The following is a 16,647-nucleotide window of genomic DNA, read 5'->3' as shown; positions in this document are numbered from 1 at the left end:
TGAGACAAAGGGTGCTCTATGCCTGAGAAGTAGGTTTCTTGGTTGCTATCCCAGACGTCTGCAATGTAACGCTGTGTCCCCACCGTGGGGATTAATGTGCAAGGGACTGCCTGCACCTCCTGTTACAGGCAGGGGGGATCAAAAAGGATTTTCTAAAATGTGTTCTACGAGCAGGGCTCTCCAGTACTGAGCAGTTTTGCCTGTCTCCCTTCAGCAGCTCATTCTGGTGCTGCAGCAAAGGGTTAGGAGCAGTAATCTCATGTACTGGAACAGGATCAGACAGATGTTCACATGCTTGGTTGGCTTTGGTAGTTACTTCTCTACTTACTATAGATCCTCCAAACTGCAGTCCTTCTGAGATAAGTTCCTGTTTTCCTAAATTAACGTGTTCTAGAAGTTAAAGTTAAGCTTTCAGATGTGTACAAAGTGGGATTAAAACCCACAAAAACACATCTATAGTAATGCCTAGGCATTTTCTTTTTTTCCTGAACCCTGTAATAGATGTTTTGTTTAATCCTTGTAATAAAGCTACTGAGATAAATTCTATCCAGTTGTATTTCCTTTTTGGAAAATTGCATGTGTAAACAAATTCAAATTGGGTGCACTAATTTCACAAAGGCACAATGCCTCAAAATTCTCCATCCATTGAATTATACAAGATATAAACAACAAGTTCTCTTATTTTCTTGCCACATGGGAATGGATCTGGAAGAAGCAGGAGACCTAAGAGGGAGATTGCTTATTGCATATTTATATCCCAACACTTTTTGAGTAAATGCTGAATGCCACTGGGACCAGCAGAGCTGCACATGGGCACAACGGCCCATTCATCCAGATTCACTGGACATACTGCTAGGAGTGAGGCCTTAGTACTATAATTTCTCTTCAGACCTTGTAATGAAAGACTCTGGCAGAGCAGCTAAGTGCTGCAAGGTAATTGTGGCAGTGTCTTTATCTAGAGGTGCTTTAATTGATGGCCTTGGAGAAAGGGCAGAGCTGAGCTAGCTGTAAGAAACCAACCAGTTTTTTTCCCTACTCGAGAGCATGGTTATAGGCAGTGTAAGATACTAAAAGATGCTGGGGCTAAGAATAAAGGGGATTTGTCCCGAATAGGAGTAAAATCGACACTCACGATGTGTTCTTCCAATTTTTCTCCATACAGAGGCTGGTTACGATAAGCCATGTTGTAGCCTGCTTCATCCTTAAAAGCAACTGCATCAATTTACAGATTTGTTCTTACAGTTCAGGTGAAGGAAATCTGATTATATTTATCTGCCTGTTAGAGAAATTAAGTGTTAGTGTTTTGCAGTCATTTGCTACACTCTTCCTTGCTGCCCCTAGGCAAAGATACTTGCCAAATGATTTATAAGAATGGCAGAGGAAAAAGGGGAAGGAAAAGAGTGGAAGAGGAGGAGGTGTTTGCAGTATGCTGCTGTGGATTAGAGTTCAGATCCAAGCTTCCAAGGTTTCAGCCTTAATCTTGCAACACACGCAAAGCCTTTCAATTTCACTTTGAGATCGTTACCCATATTCAAAACCATTGAACTGCTGCGTGGGGAATGCAGGCACACAACTCAGTACTGGGAACTTTATAGTTATGAGTGCAACTCATTTTGGGAAAGAAACGCAAAGTTTTAGGATGAAGTATTTGTTTATAAAACTAAAATCTGCACATTAAACATAAACTCATAAGCTTCAAATCTGTTTTATTTAACAAATTGTAATCTTCTAATTTATTGGACTGATACTAGTTTTCGTTTATGATTAACTGCTGATTTAAGGAAGAAAAGCAAAAGTAGAAAAAAAATTAAAGATTGAGCATGTCATGATAACTAACATAGAAAGAACACATGCCTAGAAGGCATTCATTTCTTCAGCAGATATGTTAGTCTGAACATGAATTTTGCTTTCTTCATTATGAACAGTATTGAAAAATTGGCCTTCCTGGCAGGGACTTTCACATGGCTTTCTTCATCATGCTGGGAGACCACCTGCTAGGCTCAACCTAAGCTGACTTGAGGGCTGTCCAATGATAGAACAGGCTTCCTAGTGAGGTGGTAGATGTTCCATGCTGTCAGTGTTCAAGAGGCACTGGGACAACACCATCAGAACTACTGACTGTTAACTTGAACTATTAACCCTGAAGTGGTTGGACTTGATGATCTTTGTAGGTCCATTCCAACTGAACTGTTCTATCTATCCTGAAGTTGGGAATTCTCATGTGACTTCTCACCTACATGAAAAAAAACCTGCACTACAGTGATGGTCACATCCCTCCGGATTGATTTAATTACCTCTGAAAGTATCGCAGCAGTTCTTAGAGCCATTGCAAAGTTAGAGGTCGTGTGGAAAAATACTGGTTCCATCAGTTGTTAGGTATAGATGAGGTTCCTGCCTGGAGTAGATAGATAGCTATTAAAAGGAAAACAGGGTTGCTGGCAAGGTCAGCCCAAATTGAGACCTGATATACATCACAGGCACCGATCAAGTCTCTGGTGCCTGTTTCCAGAAAACGAGCTCCTTGTGAACTCAGGTTTCCAACAAGTGAAACATGTTTCAGATCTCTTTAGTTTTGCTGTTTCTTCAAAGAATTTCTTATTTTGCTTTTCAGGTGTGTTGCTGGGAATTACATTTTGAAGAAATGATGATTTCTTATAAGTAAATGTAATAAATGCATTCATTTTAAGTGACATGTTAGAAGTAGCATTGATGGTACCTAGAGTTGATGATTCAGATGATTTAAGTATCACAACATATATCCTTAATGACACAAAATGGGAAGCTGCCTATCCTGGAGAACTAATAAAGGCAGAATAAAAAATAACTAGCAGGCGCAGAATAACTATTTGACAGAAAAATCTGTTGTCTGCCAGAAGTGGAAAAGGTAATGATGAAAAATCTAACTATTGAATATTATAAGATACAAAGGAGTTAAGAAAAAAAAAAAAAACAACAAAAAAACAGGAGCAAAACACAGTTCCCCTAGAAAACAGACTATAGCAAGAAACGTGCACCTCTTTTGAAATCTGTAGGATTTATAAATGCAGTGGGGTGGCAAATGTACAATAGCAGTGAGGGTTATTTAAGCAAGTAAACTAAAAGAAATGCAAATATCCGTAGTCTTTAGAACAAACTATTTATTCAAATGATTTATTTCAGCAAGATACTAAGACAGAAATCAGTAGGTGGTGTCTGAAGATGTCCTTCAGGATGTTTTTCAGCTAGGTGTACGCACTGTGCCATCTGAGGTTCTAATTGAATTGAACACTTCCTTCATCCTGACTATACACATTTCTTCTTCAAAATTTAGATACAGTTTTTTGTTGTATTAACTTGAAGATCTGAACAATGGAATGTTGATCATAATATATCCCGAAATGGCTTATTGAATCAAGTGCAAGATAATTTCAGGTAATAAATATTCAAACCTCATCTAATTCTGGAATTCTGGAACTGAGAAAAGAGTTCATCATGGGAGTTTAATGATCTCATTTTGCTTTTGGGGTCACAGAGGGTCATGTTGCAGTGAATACCTTGTTATTTAGCTCAGTATTTCTTTACATGACTTCCACATTAGTGTGTCCTCCTTCATGTAAATAACCACCTTATTGCAGCCAGTGAGAACTGCCAAGAATCACGTTTGCATCGGTGTCTATCAATGCCGTCATACTTGGTGGAGAACATGTGAAAAAGGAAGGCACATGAAGCCCCACATTTGCTGAAGACTAAGAGACTGATAAGGGTTTCTTTGGTTTTAGCTTATCAAGATATTCCTTATCTACTGAGTGCTTAGGACTTGAGTATTTCTGAATGCATTTATAGTAAGTGGAGCCATGAGCTGTGAGCCAAAATCTTGAAATACAAACCCTCTTTTACACTCATGAAAACACATCTGGAGGGAAAATGATACAGCGCTGTGCTGTTTCTCCCTTTTACACCCATTCACCTGAGTTTCTACTCTGGGTTAGGCTTCAGCTTTGCAATTTTCAACCAAAACACCCTCTGATCTAAATTCTGCCATCTCTCAAAGGTGTCGAAGGAAGAGATGACTTCCTTTTGCACACACTAAGTGAGAAAGCTAGTGTTTTAAACTTTGATCTTAGAAAAGATACAATCAAGGTATTATTTTCTTTGAGCATGGATACGTTATAATCTTACCACAGGCTACAGCTTATACTTGATTAAAAATAAATTCGTTCATAAAAAGTGGTATTAAATGTAGTCTTGAGGATAAGTTTCAATGATATCCAGTGTGAAATAGCATGATGCTGGTAATTTAGTAAGTGTAAAGTGCAGGAGGGGAGCGGTGCTTTACGCTTTAGGGTAAGCTATGGGGGATATTCGATGATATTTCTGAGTTTTTCATTGTAAGCAAAATAACTCTCATCTAGTCTTTTATCTTTCAAGTTTGTTGTTGTTGTTGTTTGTTTGTTTGTTGGTTTTTGCAGATACCATTCAAATCTCAAGCACTAGGGAAGGAATAACTGCACTAAAAACAAAAGGTTCTCAATATTTCACTGAAATGGAAAGCTACTGGTATTTCTCAGAGCAATAAACTAAATGATACTTCCTCCATTTCTCTGCACAAATTGCCCAATTTTGAGCCAATATTCAAATGTGTTTCTGCTCTCAGAAATCACAAGGTGCGTCTCAGCTTTCCAGGGATGTGTGAGCATCCTGTGATGCTTTTGACACATAACAGAAAAATAAAAATCTTAGGCTTCATAATTAGCCTTCTACCAGAAAAGAGAAGCCTGGAAATTAAACAGAATACCATAAAACCAGAAAAGTTATATACTTTTGACTTCTGTGGTTTTTGGCATGGACAGATTCATGATTCTTCATCTTTAAGCTTCCAGTTAAAGCCATTTTGCTCCAGTATTTGGAAAGGAAAAAATTCAAGGGTGCTTTTGAGGGTCAATCCAGCATCCTTAAGTAGCTTTTTCAAAGGAAGGTGCTGATTTCTAGGGGAAGGTTTGCATTTCTGAAGCAATTCATGTGTAATGCACTTTGGAGGGTGAAGACAACTGCTGTTATCGAGTAAACCTGTGCACTGGCAGGCTTAGAAGGCATCTGTCATCTCTGCTTTCTAAAAGAGCAGAAGGTGGGGAGAAGAAAGAAATTTATAAACACCTTGCTAATCTGAACTGGTTTTTTTAATACACTTTTTCCTTGATGTCTTTTTCATCCATAAGCTTGGAAATTATGAGGTTTTTGTGTTGCTTCATACATGGCTTTCTGTCGATATTAAAAGACACATCTCAGAAAGAATGTAGGCCAAGCCCTAGTTTGGTTCCAGTGGGAACCAGTACAGTCAATACTCCTTGTACCATCTCCTGTGTAACAGCAAAATGACACTGGGATTCTACCCAAGGAAGAGCAGTAAGGAAACATCATCTCTGCTGAGAAAAGAGATGCAGATGTTTTTACAAACGTTGCACAAGGATGCTTTCTTCAAACTAAAAAAGTTTCTGGATTTGTAAAGAAGAGCAGCTTTGAGCAGTCAGTCCATATATTTCATCTGTGAGGAGATATGAATAACAGATCAAGAAGCCTGTAGATACAAAACTAGACTTTGTGTCATTCTCCTTGGAATTGTGTGGACTATTGACAAACATGGGAAAAAAATATGTGTCCATAATAAAATACTGTTCTGCCACAAATACCAAGTTTTAGCGGATGCAGAGCTCACACGGCCTCACATCTGACCTTCTGAACTGCAATAGAAGTAACTTGGCTTGCTGCAACCAGTGACAGGAGAGCAAGTGGGTGTGGATGGTGCTATTCAGAGCTGCCTTACTGAAGGATGTGCCAGTTTCTTGGCACGGGAATCACCCTGGATGACTTTGCCAGCCATTTATTCCCTGCCAGTTTGAGAGCACATTACTTTTGGGAGCAGTTTTATCCAGCCCAGAATGAAATGCAGGAAACAGGGTTTTTTTTACTTTGTTCTGGCTGTGAAAATGCATGCGTAGTATAGGGAAACAAAGAAACAGTATCTGATGCATGTTTTCCAAAGTGTTACATGAGAACACATAACGACACTTCAAGAGGAAAATATCTCCTCCTTCTGTTAACTGGTCATTACTTTTTCCTCTCTTTTTTCCCTTAGATCTTTGAGAGCATAAACCCGGATTTCAAATGTTATTTCATGTTTTTGACTTCAACTGTGATGAAAGAAGACTAAGTGAAGAGTGGAAAGGAAGTGATGGCTGGTTTTCCAGTTTGAAAAGGAAGCCAGAAAAGAGAGCATTTCCTCCACCACCTCCCCCCAGAACTCTAAATTTACCAATTTTCAAACCTTAAATGAGAGCATGAACTCCAAAATCACCTCTTTAAAGGGTATGGAATCCCAGTAAAAGAAAACAGTCTGCTGGCATGGGATAAGAGGGTGCACAAACTAATGAGCTGCCTTAATGACAACAGTAGGTATCCCAGAGTCTAATCCACATATAACCGGAATGTTGAAGTCCAGAACTCTTAAACCACCATGGAAACATCCGGACAGCTGCTTCTCTCAAGCAAAATAGAAATGCTAATGACTGTGCTGCTTGGTGAGGCTCCAACAACACCATGTGTCTGTAACAGCATAAGCTACTGTCACACAGAAGAAATAAAGGCAACTGTAGACTTCTCTTCATCTCTGTAGGGTACTTCTCCAGTTAGACTGCCATAGTACATTGCCTTTGCTAGCAGCAAAATGTCTTGGATGATAACTAGGACTAGCTTACTTTAGCAGGTCTTTAAGAACTGAGAAAAGAATGGTTTGTTGAGATTCCATACGCTTGATTTTAGGATAGTTATTTGAAACTCGGCCACCCGACCTCCAACTTCCATTCCTTGCTGTGTTCAGCCTTCAAATAATGACACAGAATATGAAGAATTTACTGTTTCATTTCTATATCTGTCCTCCTCATGGGGAAACAAAGCAAAATGTTCCCCAGCAATGATGAAAACAATCTCATTTTTTTTGTCCTCTAATTATATATCTTCATATAGCTATTTCTGAAACATAGGGCTTTATTTCCTTCAGTTTGTGACATCTGACCTGTGTACTGCTGTCAGTTTTGACTGGGAAAGAGCAAACGCAGTGCAGTATAAAAGTCATTAGCTGTAGAAATTTAAGATTAAAAGAAAATGAAAAAAAGCAACCCACCTAGCTGTTGTTAGAGTGACATCTAATCAGAGTACTTTCAGTATTAATGCCAATGTAATTGAGTTGTAAAAAATGATCCCTCCTCCCCCTCAGAATTAAAGTTTTGAGTTTCTTTTTGTTTGTTTTGCTGTGTTACCTATGTATATAAGTACCTCCACAGAAGACATAAATATTGACTTGATTTCATATTGAATCCTACTTGTAAGCTGGGCAGCAGATCTATGGGTAAAGATGTAGCCAGAGTGGTTCAAGTATTTAGCACACGGTAAGGCAAGGCATGCAGGCTGCATGCAAATAATGGATTTGTAAGCTCAGCTGTTGCCAAGCTCTTACAAATTGGCTAATAAATTTGAAATGCCTGAGTTCTTAAGTGTGTCATTTATAATGTGGCAGTGCTGCAGGACCCAGACTCACCAAGTGGTGCTTCTCTAGTGTAGCAGGGGAATGCTACTTATGCCCTTCCACAGCACCTTCGCAAGGCAGACTCATCCCAGCAGCTCTTGGTTCTGTAGTACACTTAGTTTTATCCTCCTGATTTATCTCCATCCTTTCTTCAATGACAAGTCAAGCTGCACTTGTGGCATATTACTTTATCACTAAATATGGATTTGAGTCTCAAATTGTATGGGTTTGGATCTGATCAACTATTTTCCTTAATAAAAATCAAGAAATGCTATTAAACGAAATTAACATTAAACGAAGTGCCTGACAAACAATGGATATTTGTTTCTTTTACAGGTCAGAGTGATTGTAATGAAGATGCAATGGCCAGTTTTAAAGAATGGGGAGAGTATTCCTAGGGAAGAAAGGAGTCAAAACCAAGGCCGGGATGCAAGTTTATATAACAGGTATTTATAAGCAGCTATGCAAATAAGAATTTACTTATCAAGCATCGTACCCTGATATGATGGCCATGGTTCTTGGAAGAGTTCGGTGTCCTTCATCAATCTCAAATTACACTGGTTGCCTAAGTTTCTTGGAAAACTTAAAACAAATATTCTACCTTCTATCTAAATAACCCATCTGCATCCGGACTGTTGTAGAGCTACTTGAACCTATTAAATACAGTGTCATGCCATCCCCATGTTTATGCTTACCTTAGTGCTATCTAGCCTCTTTGTAAGCATTAGTTGCCGTGCACTGTGCAAGGTTACGCACTCTGTCACTCTGTAAATGTGGGATTTGACCCCACAAAAAATATACTGACAAATCAAAATTTATAATCGGTTTAAAGTTCAAGGGTGCAGCCAAATCCTTAGCCAGTGTAATTTGACCTAGATCCACTGAAGTAAGCACAGCCGTATTGAACTGCATAAGCAGCACTGTCCCACTGTGGTTGCCTTCATAGTGTGGGGATAACAAGGAAACACTGAAAGCCTCACGAAGACTGTTTTGTGGCTTCAACAAAATGAATTTTTTTAAAGTGTCGTTATGCTACATTCTATAAATAATAGGGATGTAATGCCTATGATGTTGATGAAACTCTTGGAGTAGAGGGGACATTAGTAACACATACCTGCCTATGCCACTTTAGAAGGGGATGATAAAATATTGTTCATACTTCTTGGCATAAAATCTAAGGTTATTATTTCTTTGCTCCTGGTACTGTCAGTAGCATCCTCCTCTCTTCCCTCAGTCAGCTTCAAGACTACCTAGACACCAATGGGCTGCAACTTTTAATTAGGTTCATTGCAGCAATTTTCATCAAAAGCTTGGGTTTCATCTTCAAGCACTAATGCTCCCATGACACTCTTTCAAACTTTTAGAACCAAACCAACCTTTGGTTAGGGGATTTTACCAAATTGGCCATTTTCCCCTCAGAATGCATGCATTTATGAATAACAATTGCAAAATCTAAGCCACTTTTCAGCAATAACAGATTATTGGACATACAGGAGAGCAAAAACTTGCTAATAGAGCTCACGTGTAACTCTGAACACCTGTATCTAGCTACTGCTGCCAGCTGTTCAAAGAATAATTCAAAGTTGAATAAAACAGCTTAAAGAAACAGAAATGACAGGTTAAAGAAAAGCGTCAACTATAATTTCCATTAGCAGGCATACAAAGTTGTCAATATTTGTAATTTTTTCATTTGTACTCATATGACTGATGTCATCTCAGTCCAAATGAGATGAATCCAAATGAAATACTTTACCTGTTTCAGGCTATTCTAACTTTCTTTCAAGCTGTCTCAACCTGGATATTACTTGTACCAGTCACTGATAAATAACACACATTGCCTTCTGGAACACCAGTTTTATCTGTAATCGTAATCATTATATAATAAGAGAGATGGTATCAATGGCTGGTATTTCAGGCTTTGTGCAGTTGTAGTATCTTAGAATTATGGAACTGCTTGGGTTGGAAAGGATCTCAAAGATCATCAGGTTCCAACCACCCTGCTGCAAGCAGGCTTGTCAACTGCTAGATCAAGTACTAGATCAGTAACTTAGTCATGTTTTGTTTTCTTGTCTTACCCAGCACTATAAGAAATAGCTCTTCAGTAAAGTAGTGGAAAGCCATTCTGGAGTTCCTAGGAAGTCATGGCACTGAGCTTGCCAGACTTCAAGCATCTGAACAATGCTCTCAGGAATATGGTCTGATTTTTGGGTGGTCCTGTGTGTATCTGGGAGTTGGTCTCAATGATCCTTACGTGTCCCTTCCATCTTGGGAAATTCTATGATTCTATAATTCTATAAATTTATATGCCATTTATTATAGAATCATAGAATGGCCTGGGTTGAAAAGGACCACAATGATCATCCAGTTCCAACCCCCTGCTATATGCAGGGTCGCCAACCAGCAGACCAGGCTGCCCAGAGGCACATCCAGCCTGGCCTTGAATGCCTCCAGGGATGGGGCATCCACAACCTCCTTGGGCAACCTGTTCCAGTGTGTCACCACCCTCTGAGTTAAAAACTTCCTCCTACTATCTAACCTAACTATCATGTACCTCTGAGTGGACTGCAAACACACTGAATAGGAGAAACAAATTCAGAATTACAGAAGGTGACTGTTAGGAAAAGGACTCAATTAATGGAATTGAATATCATTCATATCTTAGCTGATCACCGCAAAGGGGATTCCAAATTGATTTGTATGCGTGAAAGGCAAAAATTACAGGATGTATTGCAAAATCATTTGGGAAAAAAGCAATTCTGTTAAGTTGTATGAAAGAAGAATCAGGTTCTGAAAAAATCATGTCACCACTTCTGATACGACAAGCTTGGATGGGGTATTCAGCCCCGTTACGCCTCGGAGTGCAGAACACCCACACAGGGCTCTTCTACTGCACAAGGTCAGCACTACACTTCGTGCCTCGCCGTTTGCAAACGGGATGAGGTCCTCCGGGAAGTTACCATGACGGCACGACACGATGCTCTCTGCGGAGAGTTCCTACTTGCTAAACAGATGGCTGCACTGTTCCACTTCAACTCTCCTAAACGTCAGACTGGAACCTAAAACTCCATTGTTCATTCACTACGTGGAAAAAAAGAAAGTGTGCCACGGCAGATTGTATGGCTAGAGCGGGCGCTTCGATTATCATGCCACCGGCAGTAATCTCTTTATGTAAGCTGCTCAAACGCGACTCGAAATAGAGAAAAACGCACCCGCTTGCAGGCAGAGAGATAACGGGGTGCACTTACCGGAGCGGCCCCCGCACGCTTCCAAGGGGACTGCGCACCGCCCACCCCCGGCGCCCAGCACCCCGCTCCTCCGGCTGCCTTCCCCGCTCCCCGCCTTGCAGCCCCGGGCTCCTCTCGTGTCCCGGAGCCGCCATTTCGCGGCCTCCCGCACTCACCATGGCGCCGCGGCTGTGAGGCGCTGTCCAGGGTAGCGGCCCGGCTCTGCCGCCGTTCCCGCCGCGCCCGCCCTATAAGGCGCCGCCTCCGGCCCGCCGCGCCGCCTCCCGGCCGGCAGCCCCAGGGATGGAGCCCCGCCACCGCCCCGCCGTCGGCGTGGAGGGTGGCAGGAGGCCTCTGAGAAACGGCGGGGAGGGTTCAGCCCCGGAGGTGCCGGTTTGGGAGCGTGCAGTCGGTGCCCCGTCACTCGTATTTGCGCTGGAAGTGCTCTGACCTGAAGCTTCGGTTCTTCCTCGTGCTGTGCCAAACTGAGATCGATGTTCCCTCTCTACGCAACTGGGGCAATGGGTAGCCACGTGTTAGTTTAGGTTGGCCGGAGAAGAGGTGAAAGAGTGGGAGCTACTGGCCCGCTCCGTGACTGCTCAGATACTAAACAAGAGAAAGGGAAGGGGGGAGGCTTTGTGCCTGTCAGAACAAAGACAGCAATTTACACTTTCTAAAGTGATTTCTGATCTGAATGCAAGCAAGGCATTATATCTCCTATAAAACATTTATTTAAGCTATTTAAGCCCCATCTGGAGTACTGCATCCAGATCTGGGCTCCCCAGCTCAGGAAAGAAGTGGAGCTATTGGAGCCAAAGGAAGGCCACAGAGATAATCAGAGGGCTGGAGCACCTCCCCAGTGAAAACAGGCTGAGGGAACTGGGCTTGTTCAGCCTGGAAAAGAGAAGGCTGTGAGGGTGGCCTCATTGTTGCCTTCCAATACGTAAAGGGAGATTATCAGCAGCAGGGGAACCACCTTTTTGCGTGGTTAGATACTAATAGGGCAAGGGGAAATGGCTTTAAATTAAAGGAGGGGAGATTTAGATAAGATGTCAGGGGGAAGTTTTTCACAGAGAAGCTGGTGAAGTGCTGGACAGGCTGCCCAGAGAGATTGTATATGCCCTGTCCCTGGAGGCATTCAGGGCCAGTCTGGATGGGGCCCTGGGCAGTCTATCTAGTCTTTGATGTAGCGGTTGGCAAGCCTGCCTGGGGTGTAGGGTCGGAACCTAATGATCTTTGAGGTCCCTTCCAACCCAAGCCATATGATTCTATGATTCTATCAAGGATTATTGAAAATGTCTTTCCCCCAGTATTTAATAAAACAGTCTTTGGTTTGTGAATTCAAAATAATATTTCCCAAAATATTAAAATTATCCATTTTAATTGAATTTTTGACACAAAGAATTGTCAACAACAACATGCCACAAATGACAAAGTGCTTCCAGCGCTGTTCTCCCTGTTCTGGTTGCTCAGAGTATAGCCAAGCAGAGCTCAGTGACCAGCCTTTCCCAGAGCCAGGGGCACAGGCAATGGAAGCAAGCCAAGGGACCACGTGCAGTGTGCAACAGGTAGCATCTTCACAAACTAAAGTGTGCTTGATGTATAAAGCCTTTATTGATCCAAAACGTAGCGCTGATGTTCTAAACCTTAAATCATTCCTGAAGAGCTTTGTTCATGTACTACTCTACTCCTTGCTTTTTCTTAGCTCTAGATTCAGATATACCAAATGTAGTGAGAATGGCTAGCATCCCAGTGCTGCTTGCCTGCCCAGAAAAGATGTGCCAGCAGCCTCACGTGTAAGCATGTCCTCATGTAACATCTAGCCCACTTTTATAGACACAAGCTTGTTTGCTTGAGCTTCCAAATTCCAGTGTGTTAGTCTATACCAAAGTACCATGGGTCCTGAGGTTGACCTGCTAGCCTTTCCTCCCATTCATCTTATTGCTGTAGTTTCAAAAACTAAAAACATCGTAAAAATGGCATTAGACAAAGAAATAACAAAATGCGTTAGCTTTTGCTAACTGATTCCATGCAGTCTTGTTACCAGCAGTTCTTAATCATACTCACTGAGTGTTAGCACAAAAGCCTATGACATTAACCTGAAAACTCCCCATAACATTGCACTTAAGGTGCCTAACCAGTGTTCTCTGTCAATAGAATTAGAAATAGAATTGATGAGACAAGAATGATCACCTCTTCCATTTGAGATTGCTGCTCAGGGAAAGAAGGTTTTTTCAGTGATTAGTACAGGTTCTGTTGACAGGACAAATCTGTGAAATAGGCAAGTCCTGACTTTTAATTCCAAGTTCTGAAGAAGATAGTGATGAAGAGCAGTGATTGACAATGGAAGACGTGTCTGAATGTATTTTTCTTTCCCAGACCAATATTTTTTCCTAGTGACTGAAACTTAGCAGCAGCTGTCTGATAACTGTCTGATATGTGGTACGTTGTCCATCCTGTTTCCTTCTAAGCTGGAAACAAGTGGGACCTGGTGGTTCCAAAATCAGTGCAATTCAAAGATGCCCTTCCTAAGATGCAGAGGTGCCCAAAGCTTGACTGGACACAGCCCTCTGCAACCTGGACAACTCTGCTTGCGCAGGGGGTTGGATCAGATGCTCTTCAAATATTCTTTCCCACCTCAACCTTCATAGGTGGCTTCTGATAACGTCCAACCAGCAGCAATCCCTACATCAGCAGAACTCAAGTTAATGCCCTGTGGTATTTCATCATGAACAGTAGTTGTGTAACAGCATTGTCTCTGAGTGAAGAGCTGTTTCAATTGCCTCCATTTACTCTCTCTGTTTCTGAGGAATTTCAGCTGGAAATAAGCAGTTCCGTTTTTCCACACGTTGGCTTATTTTTCTGCCTGCTCTTGGAGCAGAACGTGCTGTTCAGCAACCACACAAAGATAACATGCCTGGCACATGTCTGCTATGCTCAGTGCCTGGGATCCAACCAAATGCATGCTGTCATCTTCCATGCAAAACGGGTGAATCCAAACCCCGCCTCAGCACACAGAAGTAATAAAAAACTTTATTACAGTGTTTTTAGTTTTTGAAACTATAGCTGGTGTAATATGCCTGTAAATGTAAAACTAAACATTGTATTAAACTGCCAGCTGTGGGATTGTAAAATAAAAACTAAGCCATAATAAACTTATGTTGCAGAAAGTATTGATTTGAGGGATTGCATAGCTTTGTAATATTATGTTTTAGCACCCTCTTTCGGAGTAAAGGAATATTTGCAGGTATTCACTCTGCTAACGCTGGAATGCAATTGCAAAACGTCCAGGAAAAGTCCCTGGCTGTGCTTACAGTTATAGTTTAATTACGCAATCTGCTATTTTATAAATTTCCACAAATAGAATCTTCCCATCCCTCTTACACTTAGCATCTTCGTATAAATAGTCTGTGTTGCTCATTTAAATCAGCCAAGAACCAGGAAAAGATTAGTGGCTCTGAACCAAAAACTGAAGGTAAACACAAGAGACTGTGCTTAGACACTCTGTTGTTCATTGTCCAAATATCTCTGGTGAGGATCTGACGGTGGTAGCTTGCTGTGAGTTGTGATTGGAACTGTACAGTTTCTCTCATACATTTAGGATTATGATAGTGTGCAGAAGTTCCAGCTGGGGATCATTGCCCTGCTCTGTTGAGACCTATATCAGGAGCCATGTCCTTCCTCAAGGAGCTTATAGAATGAGGTAATGCAGAGGGAAAGTGGTGCACCCAAGCTCTTCTCTGTGCTCCTTCCCTGGGAAATAGTACTGTATATGGTCAAAAGGTCAGGGTATTCTGGGTAGAAGAAAGGACTACGTTTTGCATTTTCTGCATGACCTATTACTACTCAGCCACGTTCTTGGGTAGCTGGGTCAAATTTGTTGTTTTGGCTAAAGCATTTGGTGTGGTTGCCAGTTACCTTTAAAGATATTTCATTTGCCAAGACAAGGACTTGAAAAATAGGACATGGTAGAACAAAAAATGCCTGGATTACTTTAGCTTGCTCATCTTGTGCATATTCATTTAAATAAGCCTTATTTACTTTAGTAGCCTTTGGCAAGACTCCTTCATCAATGCACAGAGTGTATGATAAATGAAAAGCAGGCTGTGAATGATGCAAGGGTGTTGAAAAGGAGAAAAGATAATCTCATTAGGTGTCTGAAATTCTTTAGGAGGACTAGAATACACTGATTATATAACATAATTGTCATATGATTATGGGTCAATCATTTAAATATTTTTATTTTCTAGAGCTAGTTAATGACTTTTTTTCTTCCTTCTGCTGTTGCCTTAGGGTAATTCAATGTAGATTTGTCAAAGTGCTGAGCACTTACAGCTGCATCTGACATCAGTGAAAGCTGTGCTACAAATAAATTAAATGCAAGCGAAACATAAAATTTTCCCCATACTCAAGCTGAAAAGGAGGCCAAAAGAGGCAAATCCAAAAGCAGTTGATACTTAGAACATATGTTTCATTCAACCTGGTGAATGACAGATAAGAACATCCCTCATCTTGTTTTGCAGCACAAACATAAGCACTAGTTAACTGATTGCTGTGAAGGAACTGGTTGGTCTAGGTGCATTGGCTTTCACACCCTTTAGATAAGGATTGTGCCTTCAGAAACTGGATTACAGCTAGTCTTTAGCTGGCTTATTTGCAACACTGCATGTCAGTGCTGCTCTGTGAAATCCATGTCAGATGCTGGGTTATTGTCAAGGTAGTTGTCCTACCCCATGGTATATAATAAATGCATACAATATTATCGACTTGTTGTTGTTGTTGCTTGTTTGTTTTTCATTCAGATAGAAATATTCATACGTGTTTCAGTTGACACAAATGTGGTCCATAGGAAAGGCTTCATAGCCTTAGGAAAAATCAGATAACTAAGATTCTATTCACCAAATGATTGGAGGAGGAAGTGTTTCTCCTTTTATCTCGTGGCTTGGTTAAAATGTAACATCCACAGTTATCTCTTCTCTGTGCCAGCGAGGATTTGCCTGTTTAACTGTTTATTGCATATTGTTTAACCATAATGCAATACAGCCTTTTTTACTGGCTTGCTGTCAGTACTGAGGACAACTTCAGTCCTACGTCAGTATTGACCTCCAGCAACAACAGGCCACTGAAAGCAGAAAGTCTGGAGCATAGAAGACTTGCTTCTGGTAAAGGAGGTCCGACTTTGGGAGAGCATTTCTTGTAGTATAATTTGAGAAGGTTTTAATTGGCAGAAGATGAATGTTTCAACCAGCTAGTACCAGCAACAAAAATTATATCAGCTTCGGTTTATGAGCTAGTTCTTTCAAACTAAGAGGATTTACCATTTGGAGCTGGCTTATGTTCAAGCCTGACACCCCTTCATTTTGTGTGTTGCATTGTAGAGAAAGGCACGCTTAAATAAAATGAAGGTTTTCCACACTGAAGACATGTTGATTAAAAAGCTGTCTGCCTGTGCAGTGTAATATGAAAAATGTAATTGCTCCCTGCTTTCATCTTTATTTCCTAGCATACTGCCTTAGATGGTATCATTATGGTATATATTTATCCAGGATGACTTCATACCAGGATAATTTTTTTCATCAGTCTGTGGGTGCTGAGTGGCTCTGTAATGTGGTTTGGGGATGCGATGTGAATTAATTAACTACTAATCATAAAACTGTTTGGAGCTGTATAATGATGTGCACAAAATTTTTTGAATAGCTCCAAAATGTGACAGCTGTCTTACAGGACAGTGAACATTCCAGTTCCATACTCATAGAATTTGCTCTAACTATACATGAAAAGTGAAAAATAAGAGAAACAGAGCTGCGTAGCTAGGAGGGAACTTATTTGTTTCTTCAGAAGTTAATATGGTGGTAACTATTATTG

At 40.9% G+C, this 16,647-nt stretch overlaps 2 protein-coding genes across 7 annotated transcripts in view; one reads left to right on the top strand and one right to left on the bottom strand.

Annotated features, from left to right (window-relative positions):
* The window catches only part of ELOVL2 (ELOVL fatty acid elongase 2), a 39,394-nt gene extending 28,347 nt beyond the window's left edge, over positions 1–11,047 (bottom strand). Inside the window, exon 1 of the mRNA XM_085220207.1 lies at positions 10,959–11,047. Within this exon, the coding sequence (XP_085076333.1) occupies positions 10,959–10,961 (3 nt within the window). The 5' untranslated portion in view covers positions 10,962–11,047. The remainder of the gene's footprint in view (positions 1–10,958) is intronic.
* LOC146544596 (uncharacterized) overlaps positions 1–15,526 on the top strand; it is a 43,844-nt gene extending 28,318 nt beyond the window's left edge. For 5 of the 6 annotated variants that reach the window (XM_085220212.1, XM_085220208.1, XM_085220210.1 and 2 more), the window contains 2 exons: positions 7,895–8,004; positions 13,434–15,526. In XM_085220212.1, coding sequence (XP_085076338.1) covers positions 7,895–8,004; positions 13,434–13,491 — 168 coding nt within the window. In that variant the 3' untranslated portion in view covers positions 13,492–15,526. Of the gene's footprint in view, positions 1–6,112; positions 6,426–7,894 lie in introns of all 6 variants that reach the window. The other variant, XR_014882297.1, reaches the window with a different exon arrangement.
* Positions 15,527–16,647: the final 1,121 nt, after the last annotated feature.

Source organism: Meleagris gallopavo, chromosome 3 (genome assembly GCF_905368555.1).
Source record: "Meleagris gallopavo chromosome 3, MGAL_WU_HG_1.1, whole genome shotgun sequence".
In the NCBI taxonomy this organism is placed as follows: domain Eukaryota; kingdom Metazoa; phylum Chordata; class Aves; order Galliformes; family Phasianidae; genus Meleagris; species Meleagris gallopavo.
Note: the sequence above shows the minus strand (reverse complement) of the source record. Positions and strands in the feature narration are given on the sequence as shown.